The sequence below is a fragment of the Cyprinus carpio genome, chromosome B2, assembly GCF_018340385.1.
Source record: "Cyprinus carpio isolate SPL01 chromosome B2, ASM1834038v1, whole genome shotgun sequence".
Lineage (NCBI taxonomy): Eukaryota > Metazoa > Chordata > Actinopteri > Cypriniformes > Cyprinidae > Cyprinus > Cyprinus carpio.
The window spans coordinates 25,636,646-25,662,340 of record NC_056598.1 but is presented as its reverse complement, the minus strand read 5'-3'; the positions used below and the strand labels follow the sequence as shown (position 1 = coordinate 25,662,340).

General features: G+C 36.3%; 2 protein-coding genes across 4 annotated transcripts in view; one reads left to right on the top strand and one right to left on the bottom strand.

The window, feature by feature from the left end:
- camsap2b (calmodulin regulated spectrin-associated protein family, member 2b) overlaps window positions 1-25,695 on the bottom strand; it is a 41,839-nt gene that overhangs the window by 9,756 nt on the left and 6,388 nt on the right. Inside the window, 5 exon segments of the mRNA XM_042718900.1 lie at window positions 2,595-2,734; window positions 4,299-4,440; window positions 9,046-9,123; window positions 15,901-16,062; window positions 25,022-25,281. Coding sequence (XP_042574834.1) covers window positions 2,595-2,734; window positions 4,299-4,440; window positions 9,046-9,123; window positions 15,901-16,062; window positions 25,022-25,281 — 782 coding nt within the window.
- LOC109086912 (sterile alpha motif domain-containing protein 9) lies at window positions 8,132-15,392 on the top strand. 3 transcript variants are annotated; one of them, XM_042718899.1, is made up of 2 exons: window positions 8,132-8,247; window positions 10,322-15,392. In XM_042718899.1, the coding sequence occupies exon 2, from the start codon at window positions 10,323-10,325 to the stop codon at window positions 15,225-15,227; it is 4,905 nt and encodes a 1,634-aa protein (XP_042574833.1). In that variant the 5' UTR covers window positions 8,132-8,247; window position 10,322; the 3' UTR covers window positions 15,228-15,392. The 3 variants fall into 3 exon arrangements, with proteins under 3 accessions (XP_042574833.1, XP_042574832.1, XP_042574831.1); XM_042718898.1 differs by having other exon boundaries at window positions 8,149-8,305; XM_042718897.1 differs by having other exon boundaries at window positions 8,162-8,328.

Genomic DNA, 25,695 nt, shown 5'->3' with positions numbered 1-25,695 from the left:
ATCTTTAAAAACATTGAACAAAGAGCCTGCCTGCCATGTTTGTGATCAGTGTTGGGGGTAATGCATTACAAGTAACGCGAGTTACGTAATCAGATTACTTTTTTCAAGTAACTAGTAAAGTAACGCATTACTTTTTAATTTACAAGAAAATATCTGAGTTACTTTTTCAAAAAAGTAACGCCAGTTACTTTGTATTCCCATTTTTTGACTGACAAGCCTCCTGTTCCCATATTGGGAGAAATCGGAAGTATGGAGGCGTTGTGTGCGCTGTGTGAACATGATGTTACTGTAGTTCCAGACTAAATGTGAATGTGCATTAATAATTCATCCCACTCACAAAAAAACACAAAACAAAACAGATTTAGTATTCATTAAAATTAATCAAAACAGTGAAATGCAAACCTGCAATAACTAAATATATTAAATAACACAAATGTATCTATTCCCATTTTATTAACAGTGTCTTTGCTGCTGACCTTAAATGATCCAGTTCAACCATACTAATAATCAAAAATGACTTTAGCTAAACTAACAATTGTGGTTCATTGTTTTTTTTTTATTGCTGAAGAGTGTTGAAACTTCTTCTCCTGTGTTCTACCGTACAGACGTGAATTTACTTTTCCTTCAGCCTGAGCTTTATTCATTACACTTTTTGTTGTGAAAGGGCTTTTACATTTGCTATAAATAGAACTTCTTATATTAAAAACAATCAAGCCCTGCTCATATTTAAAAAGTAACGTGAAAGTAACGCAAAAGTAATGTAACACATTACTTTCCATAAAAAGTAACTAAGTAACGTATTTAGTTACTTTTTTAGGGAGTAAAGCAATATTGTAAGGCATTACTTTTAAAAGTAACTTTCCCCAACACTGTTTGTGATGTGCTAGTTTTGCAATGTTCCTCTATAACCACAAGATGTCAATGTTCTCCTATAGACTGTAATAGACTCTTACTAACTTCAAAAAGCAAAATAATGGGTACTGTATGTATATATATATATATATATATATATATATATATATATATATATATATATACTGTACAGTATATACAGTGTACTGCCTACTACTACTGCTAACTAAAAATGTGCGGTGCTTACTTTTAAAAATTATGAAAAAAAATATTACTTTAGGTATTCTTTGCAATGCATACAGAAATTTTCCATACTACACACATTATACATACTATATAATGCATGAGGAATATTAAGGTTTCTCATGTGATCTGAACATGGGGGCAATGAAGCCTAGATTCTGATCACCCAATAGGTATCATAACATTCTGATGTGACAGAACACACAAACACAAGTTTAAGCTATTTAAATAGCGTAATAACTGTGCAAAATAACTGACTGTCCTTAGTGTATAACATAATATAGAGCATTTATTGAAAGCAACAGTGCAGCAACCATAAAAAGAGTCTCTTTCAGTGCATTAAAGTGTCTGACCCAACAAGGGCAAAAAAGCAACCGGGGCAGGCTGACACGAACAGAACAGACCCAGCACTCTCTGCTGATTTATTCTGTCCTGACACCTTTATTTCCCCACAGCCAGCGGCTGTTAGCCTCACCTCATTTAGTGAAAAACACACCACTTAAGTCCTAAATGACCAAAAAAATCAGATGTACCTTTGTTATACAAGAGAGCATGTGATTGGCTGAAACAGCCAACAAGCATTTTAACCTGGTTTACATAATTGACCATAAACTCATCTGACATAACGGCAAATCCACGACTGCCAGCTTGGAAAATGCAACACATTTGCTTAAAAAATATGCTATGATGGTGGCTATGTTAGGTAATGCTACACATGGAGTGTGTTTATCTAGACAAACCGCTTAGCATAACTGTCTGAGGCGATCCACTTGGCAGAGCTGCACACAAACGATGACTCAGTCATCCCAAACAGTCAGATTTAAAACACGCACTGGTCGGCTTTCCTTTCCTGCATCAGCCCTGATGAAATTCCCCGTAATACTCCAGTGATCACTCATTCATCTTGGCCTCAAACTGAAAAAGGATATTCAGTGGAAAATCACCACAGAAAGTGCTGAGAATCTGTATCCTAAAAACCATGTAAAGTTTGCATTGCAACACTGAACCAAATAGGAAACATGCGTCTTATTCATTGTTAAAACACCGGAGAAAGCTTCAGATACTAAGTCATACTAGAAAAAAATAAATAATAATAAAATAAGTACAAAAATAACAATAATAATAATAAAATCAGCACATCAAATTAATTTCTGAAGAAAATCAGAGCAGTGATTGTCATGCAACAATCATCATCAAAACATGTCAAGATGATCTATCAAAATAAAATCCATCAATAAATCTTTTAGTAAAATGGCATCAGTAAAGACATTTACATTAATTTATTTACAAAAATAACTTTCCTTCTCTGCATTTCTCCTTCTTCTTGCTTCCTAATCTAGTTGGCAAATAAACCTGGCACTGTATATCTCAAATATTGTTGGCTCCTCATCGAATTGCTTTTGTCCCTCTTTTGTAAATCATTTTGGATAAAAGCATCTGTTAACTGCATAAATATAAACGTAGTAAAGAGAAGTAAAGTGTACTGACGTCAGGTTTACCTTGATGGTGCTGGAAGCGTACAGCATATCCTCCAGGGTGAAGTGACAGCAGTTGTTGAGGTTTTCTCTGCAGAACTCCTGGATCAGCTGGAGATTGTACAGACTGTCAGCCAATGACATTGTTTCTTTGACACAGATATCTGGATGGGGAGGGAACAAGCCACATAACAGCCAATGACGTTATGAGTAGATCTGAGTGGGTAGAGACAGAACTCAAGTAGAAGCCAATGGAGATTCATAGAGCCTGAGGGTGGGACCAGAATGTGTGATGTAACGAACAGTATCCTCAGAATCCACGGGTGGAGATGTGTTTATGTTTGAATAACTGCTCCTCTGTTCTCGCTCAAGCTACCATTCACGCACTCCTACTCGCTCTGTCTATTCCTTTCGCTCATGTCTTCCTCCACCCTCAAATACCCTTATTCTTATGAAGAAATTATGACTTTTATATAGCAAGGAAGCAATAAATTGATCAAAAGTTACAAAGACATTTGTGGTGTGATTAAGTGGCTTTAGTAGCACACTGTCTTTCAAACCAAGTTTAAATAAAAATGTTTTTTTTTAAAAAACCCTGCTATTATATCACTAAGTCAAGTTTAACATGAGGCAGGGAATTTGTGTCCTTCAGATGATTCTAAATATATGAATGTTGTTATGTTCTTGACACAAGGGACTTCACAGAGAGTTAGTGGATAATATAGTTTTCCTGATGCTGTTTGTGTGTGTATACAGTACCTGTTATCTATGGAGCCAGATTAGGGTCAGAGTATTTTGTAGAGGGCTTATCTGTACAGTCCTCTATTGGAAAGTTGTGCTAGAGTATTTCAACTACACTTTTCAATGAAACAAAATTAAGACAATAAGAATGCACTCTTTCTGACTAAAGTATATTGCAGTTTTGTAGGTTATTTCCCTAGACAGTGTTTAAGTATAAAACTTCATGTCTTATTAATAGACAGAAAATAGAAAAACACAACATGTCATCAAAATTAAAATAATGTCTGTTCTTCACACAAAGCTATTGTATGGATTCACAAGGCTTGAAATTCAGAGAATTAATCATATGGACTACATTTTTGTCCTTACTGAAAGCTTATAGCCCTTGGTCACTGTATGCTTTTATTGCATGTATAAAAAGCAGCATGAAGTGTTATGGAAATTTTTAATTTTGTTAATTTTGCATTGATTGCATTCATCTCATTTAAGTATCTTTTTAACATTCAATGATCAAGGTAGTATAAAGTCCATAGGGACATTGCGTTCTTTTATTTAACTTGTGCACGTAACTACTTTAGGTTGAAAAACAACATATAAGGGGAAACTGTGTAACAGGTACGGTAGTTTTGAGAGTTACCAGACATCTAACATGTAATGTGCATGAGATGTGTATTTTTTATGGGGTGATGCGCACTGAGCAACATGATTGGCTCAAAGGTCCTAATCTGTCCTTCAATGTTTCTTTTTACATAGTATAAAAAGTGGCCATTGCAAATCAATTTAACTTTGTGTCAGCACGTCATAAATAGAATGAGGCATGGGTTCTATAGTATTTTGTCATGCCGCTCGTGTCCGGAGTGAACACGGTGTAATGCAGCTCTCTAAACATAAATAAAGTATTCCCATTATAGTGTGAGAAGGATGAAACTTTGTAGAAGAAACAGATCCATTTTTCTCATTCACAAAGAGTTTCCTAAGGGAAAGTACCTTCCAGTGGCACAGCATCAGGACAGTAGAAGTGCAGTAGTGCAGCCAGTGCGCAGCCATCTGTGTTGTCCTTCAAGAGATTGTCCACCAGGGGGAGACAAAGAACCGGACGTGCTCTAGAGTCCTCTCTCCTGAACCGCCCCTGTGGATTACACACAAATAACAGTTGCCATAACAGCAAGAAAAAATACATTATAAACAGATCCAGTTAAAGACATTAGTCAGTTAAGGGAAACACGCAACTGTAGATTACAAACTTACTTACGAATATTGTGATAGGGCTGATGTAAATTAACCCAAACTACTACAGATACAACTTCATGCAGAAGGATGCAAGTATGGAGTTGATATAATGCCGCATATATATGCAAAAAAATTAAGTTTTGAGAAAAATAAATGTGCTTTTTGCAAACAAAAATAAAGAATTGCAAAAAAAAATTAAACAGCGCAAAAGCAATAATTTTGCAATACATATTATCCATGGCCATATCTACTAATTTATTTGCAACGCTGCTTTTATTTTGCGTTTCAGTCTAGTTTGAGCTTGCGATACCGTTTTCCCTTTGTGCTTCATGTTTCTGTGTGTCTCGCTTTGTGGCACTGTTTTGACGTGGGGGTGGAGCCAAGGGACGGGGGCGTGTACAACATGGAAGTGGCGTCATTGGCCCGAGACCAGGGGGGAAGGAAGTCGACCGGTGTCATACAGGGGGCAAGGAAGTCGACCGGAAGTTGAAGTCGGCCGCGTGCCGCCATCTTGTAGCTGAACTTCACTTGCGTTAGCATCCCATTGACTCCCATTCATTGCGTTGCGTCACTTTGACAGCGAATAACTTTACATCTGAGGCGTTTTAAAGACTCCATTTGTCCATTATTTATTTCTAAAGATACACGACAATGTATAAAGGGCTCCATTACCTTCTATGTTACATTATGGCCCCGTAGAAACAGTTTTTGTAAAAATAGGCTAACGATTGCGTCATAACCACTCGACTCTCTGTCGCACAGTAGAGAAATTACCGTACAGACAGGAGGAGTTACAGACGTCATCAAGTTTAGTTTGAGTCTGCGCGTCAGAAACGGAAGTTCTAAAAATCGCTAAAAATGGGCTTCACTTGTCTCAATTGAGTTCCAATGGGGTCGCTGTGTCCATTTCTTTTACTGTCTATGCCCGAGACGCAGCTCACTGACATAGTTGCCAAGTCTGCGTATTATACGCAACTTTGGGCTTCTTTTTTTGTAAAGTTGCGTGAAAAAATCCCGGGTTGGGGGTTGCGTTTTTTTTTTGGGCTTATTTTATAAAATATGGTTGCTTGTTAGGAAAACCTGACAAGCAACTTCGTTTCTTTTCATTTATGTTCACTGTATTCACCAATGCATTGATTGACACTCTGTCTGCTCTCAGTTAATAGCCAATCAGTGCAAAAATATAAGCGCTGAAGCATAATTTGCCAAATATTCTGCCCCCTTCTCAGACGCCTTTTTTTAACGTGATTTTTCTTCAATGAGGAATTGGATATCTTCTTTATAGATATCTTCAATAGATGCATCATACATCCACAAATGTAATTAGAGATATCTCTAATTCAATTTCGACTAGTCACAATTATAGTTTAAGATGTCTGAATTGCAATTTCTTCTAGTCTAAATGCTGCTGTGTGACGTCAGAATAAATTTACTCAGCTCCTCCCCACCTACTCTACTAACTGCTAACAACATAATAAAAGTCTGCTTTTGTTGTCACGAAGAGAAAAGCTACCGGATGAAGTGCTTCATGGATTATTAAATAAATCTGGATGCAGCCTTGTGTAGTAAAAGTTCTCCAGCGTGCATGTATGTATAGCGCTGTGTTTTAACTGAATCATGTTGCAAAATAGACCAAATGCAGTGTAATGTTCAATAAAGGCAGAAATTCACAAACTGCTCGTTTGAATTTATTTATTATATATTTAGACAATGAAAAACAATGTTTATTTATTTATTTAAAGAAACATAGGCCTACCTTAAAAAAAATGAAGGTAGGCCTAATTTGCAGATTTTATCTTACCATTCATTCTGACTTTTTTTCTCAGAATTGCGATAGCTATATAGACAATGCGAGATAATATATATATAAAACTGAGATAAAAAGTAGCTATTTCTTTATTAATTTCTTTATTAATTAATTTCTTTATTTAGTGACGGAAACGAGCTTCCATAAATAGCCCACAAGGTGGGAGTATTGTATTGTATTATAGCAAGAGATCCATGATGATGATATTCTGCTGTGTTCAGTGATGAGCGCCAATGTATTCTTTTAGGCAGCGGCTACTTGCACTAGGTGTAAATAGCAATGGATTCTCTTTACAATAAGTGAAAATAGCAGTATTTTTTTTTAACGATGTGCCATTTACACTAAGTCCAAATAACTATAGATTATATTTACACTATGTTAAAATAGCAAGATTTTCTGCTATTTATACTACTTATTTCAAATAGTGGCAATTATCTGCACCTCAGTATTGTAGTACATTATAAAACAGTACGCAATAATAACAATAATAATAATTTGGTTATTATAACAAATAATAACCAAATATTTATTTTCAACTTTTGAATTATTTCCTTAATTTTTATTGAAAATAAAGTTTTAAATGCTAAAACTGGCTCGACCCCCACGTCAAAACAGTGCCACAAAGCGAGACGCGCAGAAACATGAAGCACAAAGGGAAAACGGTATCGCAAGCTCAAACTAGACTGAAACACATAATAAAAGCAGCGTTGCAAATAAATTAGTAGATATGGCCATGGAAAATATGTATTGCAAAATCATTGCTTTTGCGCTGTTTCATTTATGTTTTGCAATTCTTTATTTTTGTTTGCAAAAAGAACATTTATTTTTCTCAATAATTTAATTTTCTTTTGTAAAACTAAATTATTTTGCATATATATGCGGCATTATATTGACTCCATATGCAAGGAATGTGAGATCACCACAGAAATCTGATGTCTTTTTCTTATTTGTTCTGTATAAGCAAACTTAACATCTTTAGTGTCCTTTAAACTTAGCATTTGATCTTTAGCTTATAAAATCTTCACTTCCTGATATTTGTGTTTGGATTAATGTTTTTTAAGGTTTTTGGGTGTGTTCAAGTTGTTGTTTTAAGCAGGGCAAAGTTACAAAGTAGGGTACGCAATAAAACTGGCCTGTGGACTTTTGAATATTTAATAGGCACTGTGCCTGTTCATATGTAAGTATTTTCCTCAACACAGTACACTCACTGTGACTGTTTTTGCATGCCAAATAGGTTAAGACCAAGCTGCAATACAGCACCCAGCATTACATGAAGAACCGAAGACTTATAGTGTAAGTACTGCTGAAGTTTTCATTGATTTCTCATGATGTAGAATGACATAAAATTTGCTTAGCCCAGTCTTGCCAACTTCTTTCAATGGAAAGTAGCTAAACCCCGCCTGAAAAGATGCTATATGTCGCTAGATGACATCATACGCTAATTAGCATATTCATGACGTAAGTGCGTCTATTGCATTTTAATGCAGCTAAATTCTCAATAAAACTGTTTTTAATAATTCAAATGTCTCTGTTGTCAGACAACGAAATTAATATTTTAATGACTGACCGGTCCATTGAGATTACATAACCAGCTCTCAAAGATATTAATCTGCACTATAATCCTATGCACGACATTTTCTAATTAAATCAAATACACATACGATTAAGACAATGGCTGTGCTGTGATTTCGGCTATACTTGCATGTAAAATAGAGTTTGAAGAAACAGAATATATATTTAAAAAAAAACTGAAAGTGCTGCTCCTCTCTGCGCTCGCTGAACGGATCAGATGCAGGGCGGGATCCCCGCGTGCGCAATTCATTTGCATTCTGGACGCGGAGTGGTGAACGTACTCTGACTGCAGCTGGGAGCGACTGCTGCGCGAGGACTGGGCCGCTAGTGAGTGCTTTGGGACGGGGGTTGGGCCCACGGCAGCACCCGCTGCTCGTTGAGAAGAGTAAGAACGATACATAGTTTCACGTAAGAGTCTCCAATAACACCAGAAAAAGTCGCTAGTCGCTTTTTTGGAAATGTGTCGCTAGAGGGGTCTGAAAACTCGCTAAAAATAGCAGTCGCTCAGTTGCTAACACTGGCTTAGCCTGTGGCTATGTTTCCAAAACAACTTCCTTTTTATATCCTGTAAATTCTTTCAATTATAATTTCTATAAATATAATTTAATATATAGTGTATTTATTATGATGTAAATATTTGTCAAAAGTATTTTGAATAAATCGGAGAAACAAATTAAATATTAAGTGTTCCATGGAGCTTTTAAATGTTTTTTATTTTTATGTTATTTTCAAATGTTTTTTATTAAAGCTTTATCTGTGGATTGACTTAAGTAGATTGTCTCAAACATCTGCAGGGCAATTTATGATTCAGCAGTACAGTAATGATATGTCTAACTTCAAAGGAATGAAAAGTATAGTTTGTATGAGCCCATGCTGCAGCTTTGGTACACAGAGAAATTCTAAGTGTTTAGAAAACCAATGGATTTAATGTACAGATCAAATGTTTCTAAAATAAATGAAGTCTCAGTAGATTGCATGTATTTTTCATCACAATTTATCACTTCAATAACAATTTAATAACATTTAACATTTAATAACAATAACTTATAAGAGTTCAACAGCATGCAAACATAAAGAAGGAATGGCTGTTTCAGAGTCTTAATGTTATAATGAATATCTCCTCACCTTTGGAACCATGCAGGGTTCTCCTATATCTCGAACTCTTTGTTCTTGGGCCAAAAGTTCTCTAAGATGTTCATTTACCTGCATTGGAAAACGAACGTAATCAGAATCAGAATGAGCTTTATTGCCAGGTATGTTCACACATACGAGGAATTTGAATTCGTGACAGAAGCTCCGCAGTGCAACAGAATGACAGCGACAGAACAAAAAACTCATAATAAAGAATAAAAAATACAAATAAGTAGGTAAGAAATGACAATATACAAATTGACAATTGTATATGTTCAATAATCATGTAGCCTACGCAGGGACACACAAGCACAAATAAACACAGATTCATTCACAGGATATTTCTGTGCACTTTGCTAACAGTCTAACTTACTTACATATTAGAAATAAACTCTCAGCATATTTTTTTTTATTGTAACATCAAGTATATGATCTAAATCAGCAGTTCTCAATTCCAGTCCTCGCGCCCCCCCCAGCTCTGCATATTTTGCACGTCTCTTTTTGTTAACACACCTGATTCAAGATTATCAGCTCATTAGAAGTGAGCTCCGTGCATGAACTATGTTCTAACTGACATGGTCCCTACACAGTGTTCACTGCTCCCTACTCCCTGAGCAGGGGAAATCTGTTGAAGTTTACTTCACTTCGGAACATTCATTCACGGATTTGCGCTGTGCAACGTCTTCACACAGCGTGACATCATATAGCTCTGTAAATAAACACAATTTAAATTCACATCTAGCACACTTCAATGCACCTTGAATAGAACATATATGTTCACTTCGAACTGGAATCATGGTGGAATATCCTGTGATGTCCACTACGCAGGGCACTTGCGTTAGAATAGAACAAACATCTGTAGCCATTAGAGAAACATACAAAATGTGCAGAGCAGGGGGGCGCGAGGACTGGAATTGAGAACCGCTGATCTAAACTAACAGGCTTTTTTTTTACATGGTTAAAGGAAACCTTTGAGAAACCTGGGCAGGGTATAATGTTGATTTATGGAAACAATGCACAGGGTGTGTGCAATTGTGATTTACCCCGTAGTGTAGTGTCATGGACCTTTAAAACAGTGAAGTATTGCGTGTGGTCTAATATGTTTGTACTTATCTTGTCAGCTGGATTCTTGGTAACACATGATGAGAAAATAACAATGATGGACAGAGCTTAGAGAGTGTTTTCTATGGATTGCTCTGTGCCTTTTACTGTTGTATGTTTATATCATATTTTAATTAGTCTTTTTTGTTTGTTTGATTGTTTGTTTTAGTATGGCTACAGCAAGTCAACACACAGAACTTCCTCTTCGAGTAGAGGAGTGGACGAGAGAGCAAGTTTATTACTGGCTGACTGAGGTGATTAAAGTGGATAAAAAACATGCAGACAAGCTGTACGAGGAAGAAGTATCCGGGGAAGAACTAGTCTGTTACCAGCCCAAACATCTGCAGGAACTTGGTATTAAGCATGGTCCAGCTGTTAAGATTATCACCCGGTTAGAGATGTTAAAGAAAGAACAACAAGAATTGCCTGACAATTCCTACACACAGCACACAGAGGCCAGTGTAGACACAACAGTGGAAAACAAAGACAGCATTTCAACAGATCAAACACAAATACCTAAAAATGCAAAAAAATCAAAGAGGAAATCACAGAAAAAAGAAAATACAGATCTTAAAAGTGCTAATTCCACAGACAAATTAATACAATTGGGAAAAGATTCAGTGGATAACATCTCCAAAACAACTCCAAAAGAAGACCCACAAATAAATGAGCCTTTAAGGAAGCGACCATTTTCAGGAACTTCTACATCTTCAAAAGAAACCGAACCAACAGAGTCAGCTGAACCTAAAACGTCAAGCATTAATGCTGATAAAGTAGTTGAAAAAGAAAAGCACATGAGGTCTAGATCCGTACTACACTCATGTAGTCTCTATCCATTTGATCAGAACTCTGCTTCTCATCGATACATACAAAACTACACTTTACCACCAGAGACGGGACCGGGTAATCTGACCGATCCAGTTCATGAATACAAGTTTATGGGCAGAACAGATGACATTGATGTAATAAAGAAGAAGTTTAATAAAGAGGCGTTTCGGTTTGCTGCTGGGTGTATGAACAGCCGCACAAATGGAACCATCCACTTTGGTGTAGCAGACTCCAAAGATTCTCAATATGCTCATGCTGAGATTACTGGGGTCAGTGTTGACAAGAAGGACACTATCATTGATCACTTTAATCAGGGTATTAAATCATACTTTGACGAACACACAGATGAAGCAAAGCAATGCATCAGACAACCACGCTTTGTAGAAGTGCTCTGCCCTGACGGCACCCTATCTGGCAAATATGTCATAGAGGTGGATGTTGTTCCATCCTACAGCATAGTTCAGGGTAAGCTGTTTTATACCCAGACGCTGGATGAGGACAGTCAATGGAAAAAGAACAAAGAAAAATCACTCTTCATCAGAGAGGGGGCTGCAACCCAGGATATCTGTAAAATTGGTAATCCAAGAGACTGGCAAGCTAAAATAGCCCAAATAAGTACAAAAGTAAATGTTCTGGACAACATGAGGAAAGAGGCAGAAAAGAGGCCTCTAAGTAAAGGAACATCAAACCAGGGGGAAAAGCTGAAGAACCTGTTGACATACGGAGGAAACAGACTGGATCATTATGATTACTACATCATTGTAACAAACAAAAGTCACCCTGAACAACTCCAGCATCTTCAGTTCATGACAACATTGAAACTGTTTTGTGTATTTGACTTTGATTCGAACTCTGTAGTAAATGGTTCCTGCCACAACTACAGAGATGTTCGGATTGCAAATCTTCACAAACCAAGTCAGTTCCATGGAGATCCAGGAACAATAGTTAAAAACCTTAACTTATACAAACAAACAAGCTGGGTATTTTGTAATGGCAGAGAAGACCTCAACACTGAATCTGACAGACCACTCCAGTCAAATGAATGGTTAAAACACAAAGCTGGAGAGGTACAAGACATGATTTCATTCCTCTGCAACAAAGATACTCTTCCAAGAGGACGATTTTTAGTCATATTCCTCCTACTCTCCACTGTTGAGGCCTCAGTCGATCCAATTTTTGACACATTCATGTCATTTTATAAAAACCTTGGGGGTACAGAAAACATATTAAGTATTTGCACTTCAGATACATCCTTTCAAAAATGGAGGGATTTCATTCAAGCTCGATGTGATTATGACATCAGTCAGCGGAGCATATATGACCTGGAGCTCAGTGAAATCAATGGGACAATACTGAAACTGGGCCAGAACAAGCAAAATGCTCAGAGACTTCTTCCATCTGCTGAGGGAAGTTCAGTGATTCTTCAAAAGAAAGATGAGGATCTTATGACATCGCTTGATATCCTGTGTGAAAATGAATGTGAAAATGACTACGATGAGAGCTCTGCAGAATTTGAAGAGTTCAAAATTAAAACAGAGTCTGAGTTCTATAGAGGAGGCAAAGTGAAATGGTGGAACTTCTATTTCTCAGAGCAACCTGCAGCGAAGCCATTCATAAAACGTGACAAACACTCAAAACTAGAGAGTAGTATCAGATCTCAGACCAAAAATACCAAAAGTACTTGTGTCATAGTGAATCTCTTTCATCACCCAGGGTGTGGCGGCACCACCATGGCCATGCATGTGATGTGGAATCTGCGAAAAGAACTCAGATGTGCAGTGCTGAAAGACAACACCATTTCAAAGGAAGAAGTAGCCCAACATGTTGCTCATCTGATAAAGTGTGGAAAAAGTGAGAACTCATTAAAAACACCAGTCCTGCTATTAGTGGAAGACTCAGAGGAAACAGAAAACACTCAAGTACTCAAGCACTCATTGAGGACACTCACAGGAGAAACAGGGGCAACTGTCATCATCTTAAACTGCATACGTACAAAAACCCCACAAGACAGACACAACAAAAGTGTTGATCAGAGTGAGTTCATTACAGCAAAGCTATCTGACAAAGAAAAATGTGCTTTTGAAATGAAGCTTAAAGAACTTCAAGAAATAAAGTCTTTCACAACTGAGAACTTCTACAGTTTTATGATCATGAAAACTAATTTCGACCCAGAGTATGTTGCAAATGTTGCAACTAACATTCTGAAAGATTTCAGAGTTTCAGAGAGTAAACAAACACGGCTCTTCTGCATACTGGCTTTGCTGAATACATATGTGGCTGAACCAGCCGTCTCGAGATCTATTTGTGAAGATTTTCTGGGTATCAAAAGTGCATTTTGGGGAAGAGAGTCTGTGCTGGAGAAGATGGAGCCCTACTCCTGTTTGTTGATTGAATTCGGGGCCGAAGAATATGGGGGATTCAAAGCAATTCGCTTTGTTCATCAGCATCTTGCAACAGAGTGTGTCAAACAACTAGAGAAGACACATAACTGCTCCAGAGCAGACATAGTTCTTGAAATGTTGCATTGTGATGCCTTTTTCAAAACTTTTGCAGTGAATGACGTTCTTGTTCAATCAATGAAAAGCATGCTGATCACTCGTCAACGCAAGACCGAAGGCGATGAGAAAGACACCCTGTTTTCACCACTGATAGAAGACATAAACTTAGGAGAAGATGGTCTGAATAAAATACAAAAGATTTTTACTGCAGCGTCAGAAAGGTTTGAAAAAGACTTCACAATTCCTCAAGCTCTAGCAAGACATTTGTACCTGAAAGAGAAGAACTTTGCTGAAGCTAAAAGGTGGGCAGACATTGCGAAAGCTATCAAAGAAAATTCCTACACTGTAGATACAGTTGGACAAGTTGCAAAAACTGAATTAAAAAACAAACTGGAGTGCAAAAAACAAAAGAAGCCATGCACAGCTGAAGACTTGAGTGAGTATCTTGAGTTAGCAAGCACAGCCACCAAAGCTTTCAGAAAAGCTCAAACCTTGGCAAAGACAGATGATGCCCTAGATATTGAACAGGAACTTCACAGAAAGTTAAGCCCATATAATATATCTGGCTACATAGGTGAAATTGACACAGCCATGACTGTATTTGACATCATCAGAAAACTTCCATTGTTCGAGATTGGTGATCCAATGAAAGATCATTACATCCAGAGCTTTCTCAAAGGAAATCTGCCCTGCGCAAGTATCCCAGTTTGTGAAAACAAATCCAATCTTCAATTTGTTGCTGTTCTTCAGAACTATGAATCTTTCCTTACATCTTTAAAATCACAGGTGAAAGAAGCCTTTGACTTCCTTGAAATTTACTTCACTTACATGAAAGAAAAGGGATCTGACGACATGAAAGATGCAAAGATTCGCAAGAGGATCTCAGAACACTATCAACACTACATCTCATTATTCTTGACCTCTGCAGAGGACAAACAAAAAGAGAAAAAGCAGAAACCAACACTGAGTTTGAATATGGAAATTGAAGAGTGCAGAATGTTCCTAGAAAAAAACAGGGCAGATACATTCCCTGGCCTTCTCCAGGTTTTGGAGCCCAAAAAAGTGTCAGTAGAACAGATTGCTGAAAAATACTCATTCATATATAAGAATTCTGCCATCAAAACTACAAAGGACAAAACAAATCATCTGCTTGCACACGTAATCCTTAAACTGATTTGCTCAAAATCAAAGTTAGCAAAATCCACAGAAGAGCTCAATGAGCTTTTAAAAGACATTCTGCAAGATGTTGGTACACAGCACCAATACCCAGAGCCTTTCTACCTTGCCATCCTTTTGCTCTGGCCAGGAAAAAATGTCAGCAGCACTGGCATTAAGACATATGTTGATAAAATCAGAAGCTCTGCAAGAAAGAATCTCTCCCATATGTACCGTACAAGGTCAACCATTGCACACTTCTTCCTGGGGACATCTGATGGAATTCAGAGGCTGGTGACTAAAGTTTCCCTTGACAGATCTGAGAGTGTCAGTAATGTTAAGAATCGCAACATTCTCTGGCAAACAGGAGAAATCTTTAAGGAAACCCCAATAAATAGCAGGCTCCTCAGAGTGAGAGGTACAATTGAACAAGGTGAGGTCTTCACAGAGTATGGAAATCTTAAGATCCCATTGCGGCCTGCATTTCTTGGTGGAGTGAGAAGTGGCTACAGCACAGAGAATGTGTCCTTCTACATTGGCTTTGCCATAGATGGACCACTTGCATACGACATTCAGTACGAAGATGACAGATAGATCACTATTTTTAAACATTTAACCTCACTTAACTAGAAAGCAGAAACATATTCTGGATGAAATTATAATAAAATGTAAATAGGATTTTTGCTAATTTTGTGAGGAGATCAAATATATTCATGTACAATTCAAAATCATCCCAAATAAACTTGTACGCTGATTTGACATGTTTGTATTTGACTGATGTTATGTGTCTGTTAATTCTGAACTTGTCAAACTGAGCCACAGGGAAGCAAATAAATGATGACGACAGAATTTTGTGCATGCATTAAGATTATATCCATTTTTAATTTCAAAGATGTTTTTAAATATATTGTATGTAGAACACCAACTGTTGTTTCTCAATTAGAGCCCAACCAAAAAGAGTTAATCTGAAAGAAATGCACTGTGGGTTACATTCAAACTCAAGGAAAGTTTCAACAACAAGCTATTTGTCTGTATGCTCTAAACATGCAAAATATAGCATTACATGTAAAGTCACGGAACAATGTGTGAACAAGTTCCCATTGTTTACACTCTCTCTCAAAATGCACTGCACAGCTGAATGTATAGTATTGTACAAGTTTATTCCGGGTAATCTGAAATCAGTTGAGGAAAAAATTACACATTCTGATATTCACTAAATAGCAGACAATATGTTTACATATTATAAGGTGAGTTGTAAGGATCTCACCTTGTTGATCCATGTAGTCACGGCCTCTTCAGCATCATAAGGGAAGTCTTCCTCAGGAAGTAAAGGAGTAAATTTCTGTATGCAGGTCATCACTCTTTCCACGCTGACCATTTCAGCTGTGTACGCCATCATTAAAGTGTCAATAATCGCCAGATGAGAACTCTAAAATGACAAGAGAAAGAAAAGACCACAAAAAACATAACCACTGTTTCTTAGAAATTCTCAACACAAATGAACTGTTTGTAAAAGAGACATAGTATACAAGGAGCACAAATAACATATTACAAACATATTGTGCAATTTTATGTAAAGTTAGACAAAAAAAGAGGTATTTCAGATTTTTCATGCATTACATATCTTAGCAGAAGGTCAAAGAATTTGTGTCTGTCTGTGCATGCAACACACATGCAACTGATGGTCTGCTGCCACTTCTTCAACTACTGCTTTAAGAAATATGCCCTCTTACTGTCTGCTATGCAAGTCAGTATCTCACCTCTAGAGAGTGCTATTGAAATTGTGTGGATCAGAGACTGATGAGTGATAGTACATTAAAGGAACCAATGAAACGGCTTGACTGTAAGAAAACGGCAGTTTTCTTTTCTGTGTCGTTGTTTTTCCTAGTTGAACATGAAGTCTTGGTGGGACATATTAAAGTCCCTTTTTTTTAAAAAAAAAAATAGTCTTTAGATCAAATATATAAAGCTAGCAAACAAAGAAACGCCTTCCCACATTTAAAAGCACATTTCTTAATATGTGTTAATATTTGTATAAACAAAAAATGTAAGAACTGAGGGGGGAGGGGGCAACATCTAAAGTTGCAGTGCAGTGAATATCTTGTGAAGCAACAGCTGCTTTAAAGGGATTTTCAAAAATGCTAATTCTGTCATTAATTACTCGCCCTCATGTCCTTCCAACCCCATAAAAGCTTTGTTCATCTTCGGAACAAAAATGAAGATATTTTTGATGAAATCCGAGAACTTTCTGACCCTCCATTTCATCAAAAATATCTTAATTTGTGTTCTGGTGACAAACGAATTTCTTACGGGTTTGGGGCGACATGAGGGTGAGTAATTAATGACATAATTTTCATTTTTGGGTGACCTATCCCTCTTATATAGCAAATCTCAGCCTCATGGACTACAGCAGATTTGCAATTTCTTGCTGTGAGATGTTACTTCACTCACAGACTTCACTACAGTCAATTGCTATTCAAAAAGCCATTTTCTTGTGTATGCATGAGTTTTCATGGCATTGTTGCAAATCAACCACTAGTGGACACTAGTTCATCATCCTGTACACTGCCACCCAGATGCCAGCTGTTGTATGTGGATTTTTTCTCCAACCCAAGATTGCAGACGGCTCTTGCAGGTAAGACATTTTTTTTTGTAACATCAAGTAAATTCTAAGCAGTCATATCATTGCTACATTATCTAAGTATTGATTTTAGATTGGGAGGAAATTCTGATTATACATTTGTCCACTAAATTGGACATCATGCATCAATACTATTACTGTGACTGTTGTACTTGAAAATAGAGCTCAAGAGTGCAGCAAGACAGAAATGGCTAGAGGGTAGCAACAGAAATATCATCTGAGTCAAGGAAGGATGATGGTAATGATAGTGAGGAGGAATGAATGCCAGAAAAAGAAGGATTACACTGTAGCTATCCTTTGTATCTAATGTACAGGAGTGTGACACAGAGAGTATTTCTCAATTGCATCTGCAATGATTGTTGTAATTTTTTTTTGTAATTACTGTATTATGATTAACACAGTATTTCTTCAGTTTTCAGTTGCAAATGTTTAATGTTTACTTCATGCCCTAAGAGCAAAAAAAAATAAACAAACAAACATCCTGACTGATGTTGTCATGATTCATGGATGAAAAACCTTTCCAATAAATATCTACAGTATAAAGTATATCTGGACTTTTAAAAAATTATCTTTAAAATACAGCGCCCTGAAAAATGTTTATTGTTTTGCAGAGATTATATTGGAACAAACATAAAACACATTTTTGCAGGTAACAGCCTGTTAACAACCATTACCAAAGAATTCTGTATAATAAGACTGTTTTGACAATCAAAATAGCAATGTAGATATTCAGATTGCATCAACATTACAATCGCAACCATGTCATAGGTTTTGGTGGGGCTGCATTAGAGCCTTAAAAAGCCCTAATATTAAAGAGGGAAATATCAGGATTTCTTTTGATTGCTTTCAGTCGAGTTTAGCCTCCTCCAGTTTCTTAAAATTGTATATTAATGAGATTTTCTTAAATCCTCTTAAATGAAATCGCCTAAATTTCCCTAGAAATACACCAAAAATGCCCACTCAAAAACATCTTAATCTGAAGGAGATTCTTTGATTATACACATTTGTTCATAATTAAGCAATATATTTTCATAAATTATTTCCATTATTTTCTCTAGCTATAATTTGTCTTGAAACAAAATACCAATACAAGCATGAGAATAAATACAAATTGCTAATGCTTATTTAAATATACTACAGTTATCTTAAGGGCCATGAATGGAAAAGCAGACATGGAGCAACCATGTTTCTGGTCTTTGGGCCGCTCCCTTGGAAGTGGTGTTCTGGAGGAATGCCTGAGCAGAACTCCATATTGTACCCTCCTTAACCCCATTTACCAACATAAAACACTTGGTTACTATAGCAGCCATATCTTCGGCTGGTGAAGTGGTAGTAAACCATTACTTGTTTATTTGTACACTTGGTTAGTCCCATGTAATTGTGCCTTCATGTGTAATTATGTTATTTCTATTACTGTATGTGTTGCATATCTAACTTTGAGGCAACATCAAGCAAATGCCTAAACCTGTAAATCCGTAGGCTGTGACTGGCCTAAAATCTCTTTGACCAGCTTTAACATTCTGATTAAATTTTTAAAAAGGACATGTTACTGTACTTAATCAAACAATTCTTAAGCCACTAAAATGGACAAATAACAGTTTAATCCATGGAGATCAGCAAGTCTAGGCTTTTCAGCATTCCTAAATAATGAAGAAAAGATTTACATAACATTCAAATCCAAACATTCTGTAAAAATCAATTTCAGAAAAAACACAGATGTGCCAATAAAGTATACAGTATGTTCATATTTAGCCTATAAGACAAAATAATAACTAATTCAGTATGCAAAAGTAAAGCTCTTCTTATGAATACTAACAGATGACAAGTGCTTTAAGTTTTTACTCTTTAATCTGTCTGGATGATGTCTTAAATCCAAGAAGCTTACCAAGCATTTATTGTAAGCATCCAAAAATCCTTCTCTGGATTCCACCCAAACATTCAGAATTCAACTGAGTGCTGCCACAAACAACACAGTCACACGCCAGCATGACAGGCCATGCAGTTTGTGTTGGGCTCCACAACAAAATGATCTCAAATTATATAAAAATACTAATTTGCAAACTCTGGAAAACTTTGTGCACAGTACATCCACATGCAGATTCATTAGATATCAGATTCATTTTGTGGGCTTTTACTGAGCTCATAATTGACCACCTCACTGAACCGTCATTTTTCATTAATGTCCGAATCCAAATGTTTCCCGAAATGTTTTAGGTTAGTGTTTCCTGTAACACTACTACACAAACAATGTTTCACTATGCAAAATCCCAATTTTTCTTATACAAAAAGGTTCTTATATTTATTAAAAGTTATACTGGTTAAGATCCATCCCCATACAGGATATAATCAACTAGTGCATGATCAATATGGATTTTTTGATGGGTGATGCGGATACCTCATCTTACATTATATGATATTACACTATTAAGTTTAAAGATTGTAAACAGCACACGCAAAACAATTACTGCAATAAAAGTATATTTATTTTACATATTTAATAAACTATAAATCAAATGTGTTCCTGTGGCTCAGTGGTAGAGCATTGCGTTAGCAGTACAAAAGGTTGTGGGTTCAATTCCCAGGGAACACATGTTGGTTAAAAAATGTTAGCCTGAATGCACTGTAAGTCGCTTTGGATAAAAGCGTCTGCTGAATGAATGAATGAAATGCGTCACACAGAGTACATGTTTTTATGCAGGCTACAAATGCAGTTCAGAAGATCTAAAATCTGGATTCTCCAAAGTTTATGCAGTTTGTGGAATTAAATGTTTATTAAATGTTCAAAGACTTGTTTAAATGATATTGATGTGTATTTGCTGAATACTGAAAATCCATTAACCATCAACTTTTTTATGTTTAATAGTTCTGTCCATTAATTAGACAGAACTGTTAAAGACAGTAAACTGAAATGCATCGTTACATTAATGCATTTACGTCTTGTTCATATCATACTCTGTACAGAAAAAAAGCAAATGCATAGAAATTCATTTTAGGGAAAACACCCATATTTACACACATTTCTTTATCTTTCATTGTAGATACAAGTACAAAGATCCAGAGTCTAAAGTTCACCTCAAACAGTGCTGTTTAGAGATAGCAGAGGATTGTAAGGTCCTGTCAGGCTGAATCTATCTGATAAGTTTGTATACTGTAAGTTTGTATCTGCATTGCAGGCTGTTTATCAAACAACAGACTTTCAAATCACTGAAATTTTCTATAAAGAAGCACCAGATATGGCATCAATGACTCAAACACTGAATTTACACATTAGTAAATTATCAAAAAGATTTTCACATTTATCATACTGTACATGCACTTTCATACTGTACATACTTTCAGCTGTTTAAAAAAAACAATATTCTTCAGTTATGCTCTTAATCTGTTTTTTGTCAAATCACAGCATTGCACACAGAGAAATAATTGGTGTAGGATTTTCACTAATTTCACAAATATTTCACAATGAATTATAAATAAATGGCAAGTTTTTTTTATTGTAAAACATACTCCAATAATCTTGGGGGGGGGGGCAACATTTTTTAGATTTTAGAATTGGGCTCTGAAAACTGGCCCAGTAGAGCGTAAAGGCTGAGAGCGGCAGGTCTGGAACTGTTTCTGAGGGCTCAGGTATCTCATACAACACAATGTGTTGATGTATGCGGTGCCATTTTCAGACGGTTCATGCTTCGCTATGCAAACATGCTTTTCTTCTCTCTTTCTCTCTTTGCATAAAGACCTGTTGTGTTTGTCCTCCATCCTTCTAACAGAGTGACTGAAGGGTGGAGTGCTGCCGGCCAAAGAAGGTGAAGAGCATGAGAGAAATGAAAAACAGCGTACTTCTAGGAACTACTGTATAAGAAGTTTTCATCCTGTTCACCTGCTCTTGACTTACTGCCTGGCTTACAGTACAATAACATCACAACAACTGTATCACATGCTCACATATGTAAACACACATTCTGAAAAATTTAGCCGTTTCCATGAGATGTTATTTAGAACAGATAGGTTTAATAGCATTTATAGAGGAAAATCATTACAAATTCAATTTATAACCCATTTCAAGACTGGAAGCTGCAATTGTTGAATAAACTGAAATTAGGTTGAATAAAAAAAGAGGATAAAACAGAATAACAGAATTACTAATCAGATAAATGTGTATTAGATATACCTTATACAGTGGCCTCAAAAATACAATTAAGGAAAATTAAGTCACACTTACAAAATTACAAAGTGGCAATGGCAAATGTATGACACTAGAGTTCTTCTTAGAAAGATCTTTTCTGAGCAACTTATTCAATTATTGTTAACCAGCTGGTCTGGTCATTTTTTATGGATCTATGGAGTCAGTTCTCCTCAAAATCCCACAGATGTCCTAGCAGAGTAACCACTGTATACAATAGTTTACTATATTAACAATTAAAATATTCCAAGGATTTGACAACCAGAAAGTACCCAAGATTTTTTATCTTAATTTTGGATTAAGATTGTTTGGATTTTGGCGTTGGCTTATATGGTGGTTCTGAGTTGTCAAAACACCTCTCAAAATGCTTGCTATGGATGTGATAAACACTGAAAATCGAAATTGATCCAAATTTTTTAATGATGGATTAAAATTTCGGACTCAAGGTCATTGCAGTCATTCTCATCGAAAGTGTTGCATGTTAAAAAATAAATACGACCTCACGTTGTGTCAGTTATGTTTACACACTGCCTCTGAAACTTTTGGCCATAATAAAAAAAATGGATCAGGTTCAATTTTCTGAATTGAAATTTTCAAATTTCATATTTAACCCTAGAAATAATAATAAAAAAAAGTTTCAAAAATACAGAGAATGATGTAAAATCAAGACAAAATGTTTAATATTCTGCACTATTTCTAGGTGAAATATCAAATAATTTAATTTATGCCATGAACTGATCCTGTTAAACCTTTGCACAAACAATCAGATGTTCCTCCATTACAAGATGCTCTTGGTTCATCTCAAATCATGATCATCAGGTTTCACACAAAGAGTTCATGCTTGAATGCTGCTGTTATTAAAGCAAAAGAGGGACAAACAAAATACTAAAACATTCTGCAATGTTCGTTTTTGCAATTTAATTTCTTTTTATAATATAATTTAAGATGCACAATTCTGAATTAAAATAGAGAAGAATATGAAATAGAAGCATTTTCATTACTTCAGACCCTCACTGTATAGTTTAAACCATTACCTTCTGTGTTTCACCTGCTGAGTGAGAGCGTATGTGCAGTCAACACTTTTCTCCCAAATATGCTGATTAAAGTGAATTTCATCAATGCAGTTTCACAGCAGTGCAGACCCCTCCTCTCCAACTGAGTCACACACACACCTCGACACACTGCCGCAGTGCTAATCGCCATGCCAACAGACACACCCACTCATGTGCACATATAAGTGTGCACTCATACAAAGACAGTAGACTAAACTGTGTTTTTGGACACAGTGGGTGTACTGGGTGAGTTTTGCAGAGTGTGAGACCAAAGAAGGTCACATTGTTTTTTCTACACCTCATGTCACATGTGCTCATCTTTTCCGACTAACCCTGCAAGTCATAAACGCACACATTATGGTTGACACAAAGACAAATCTGATAGCATGTGGTGACGTGTTTTCATTTTGGAGCTTACTGTACACAGGGTGAGTCTGCAACTACGAGAGCTGTGGATGTGTGTGTTGTGTCTGTGTTAAATCAGATGGTCTAGACTGAGCTCTGTGGTCTCGGAGAGGTAAAAGCACCTAAATTGAACACCGAAAGGATACTGAGTGTTACTGCGGAGACAGAGAGGAGAGAGAGAGGGAGTGCTGCAATGCAGACATCAGCAGTGCCTAATATAGCAGTGTCCATTCCTCCACCTCATCCGCCCTACACTTTACACCCTACAACACCCTTAACTGAAGTGCACACTGCAGCTTACACACAGCCACCAAAAACAGCACAGTTTGCATTACCAGCTCAGTACCGGCAGATTCATGTTATCACTGCCTTAAAGGAATAGTTCACCCAAAAATGAAAATTCTGTCATCAATTACTCACTCTCATGTCTAAACCCGTAAGACCTTCGTTCATCTCTGGAACACAAATTAAGATATTTTTTTGTGAAATCCAAGAGCTTTCTGACTCTGCATAGACAGCAATGCAACTGACACGTTCAAGGCCCAGAAAGGTAGCAAGGACATTGTTATCAACATCAGTGGTTCAACCTTTATTTTACGAAGCTATGTAAATACTTTTTGTGCATATAGAAAACAAAAATAACGACTTTATTCAACAATTTCTTCACTTCCGTGTCAGTCTATGACACACAATCACAGAAGTACCACAACACATGCATGTGGTGTTGTTGACAAAGGAGCTGGCGTTCTGGCGTAGAACCCAGATGCGCTGCACCTTGTTTACAAGCATTCTCATATTCTCGTAGTTTCATAAAATTATGGTTGAACCACTGATGTCACATGGACTTATTTTAACAATGTCGTTACTATCTTTCCGGGCCTTGAATGCGGTAATTACATTGCTGTCTATGCAGGGTCAGAAAGCAATTAGATTTCATCAAAAATATCTTAATATGTATGTAAGAGGGTGAGTAATTAATGATAGAATTTTCATTTTTAGGTGAACTATCCCTTTAAATTATGACAGCAACAGCAAGGAAAACCTCAAAATTATAGCCACACTAAAAAAAAAATCCCATAATTTTCTTGCTTGTTCTTTAAAAATCACTATGAAGGCATTACATCAGACCTATGAAAGCTTCAGTCAGTAGTAAGGATATGCTGATATTAAAATTCTGGTCGATAACAATAAGCCCATTAATATGGCCAATTACAAATATTTTGTCTAAATAATTAAATAAAAAATAAAAAGCAAAACATTTAAATCAATCATTTTAAAAACTACAAGTAAATTTAAGCATCACAACATCAATTATGGTTAATACCAATAAAAATTATGGATAATACCAATAAGCCAATAATTATGGCCAATATTAAAATTATATTCTATTTTGTCTTAATAATTCATAATAATTATTAATTACATAATCAAAAAATAAAATGCTTAAAACAAAAAACTATTTTTTATAAATTAAGGGAATTTAGAAATCACAGCATTATAATGCACAGTACGAAAAACTGATATTCATTTTGAAATTTGCTAAATATTATATTTAACAATGTTATTAAATAATAGGTGGTGTTTTTAAAGATTAACTTTAAGTGAGCAACCTGGAGAAATAAAAAGTTTGATGGTTTAATGTTTGAAAATAAAAAAATGAAGACAGCCACTAATATTATTATTGTAATTTTACATGTTTTTCCAAAACATCAGATTTTTTTTTTCTTTTACAGTGGAATAATACAATAGTAATGTTTCTTATGTTACTTAATATGTTATTATTATTATTATTATTGATATATAACTCAACATTTTTGGCCAGATTGTGCAACCCTACAAACAAGCATAGCAAACTTTTTTTTTATCACAATTTTTATCAGAAAAAAAAAATAATTACAATTAAATTTTTTCCCCAAATTGCAGTCATAGTGCTCATATATTGTGCACATTTTACTATGAAGTAATATTACTATTACTATGAAGGCAATGCAACATTCTTTTGAAATCATTTGCAGGGTCACGTCACTATTAAAATAAATCCTTACACTCTAAATCTGAATGTATGTCAGTTTTGCAAGAGAAAAAAATAAAGGTGTAGTGTAAAATGACTTGCCATCTGTATCGGGGTCTTGCAGAGGTCTCTCTCAGTCACGAGTCTCTCCTGGTCAGTGACGTAGAGACCTTTCTGAGCGAGGGCCTGGATGACAGCGTTGTGACCCAGCAGAGGTTTAACCGCGTCGCTCCTGAGGATCAGACTCCCAGCACGGCAATACAACTCAGCAGAGAGCAGCAGAGACACAACGGGCGGCTTCACATGCTCCTGGTCATACTGGTCTCTGTAGAATGGATCCTCCAACTCCACCGGTACACAGTCTGAAGAGAGAATGACAGGGATTGTGATTGAATACACAGTTTTGGAAGCTAATGAGAAAACGTGATTATTCAGGTGGTCATGTGAGGTGGGTAAAACTTTACTATATTAATTCCTTAATAACTTAATGTGCCTTTAAAGCTGATTCAGTATCAATGCTTGGTCAAACAGACTGATGTGAAGTCAAAGAGTGGAACTTGAAGAGAGAGGCACACTGTTTTCAGACTAAGCCCATTACAACTCCCGCTTAATCTGATTCACTGAAAATCTTTAGAATAGCAGCACAGACTCAAACACACACAAACAGACAGGTACAGGCATGCATGAATTGAGTCACACACACATACAGACTGCAATCACTGGGGAGCAAGCAAACACAATTACACACACACACGAGTAAACACCCAGGTATAGGC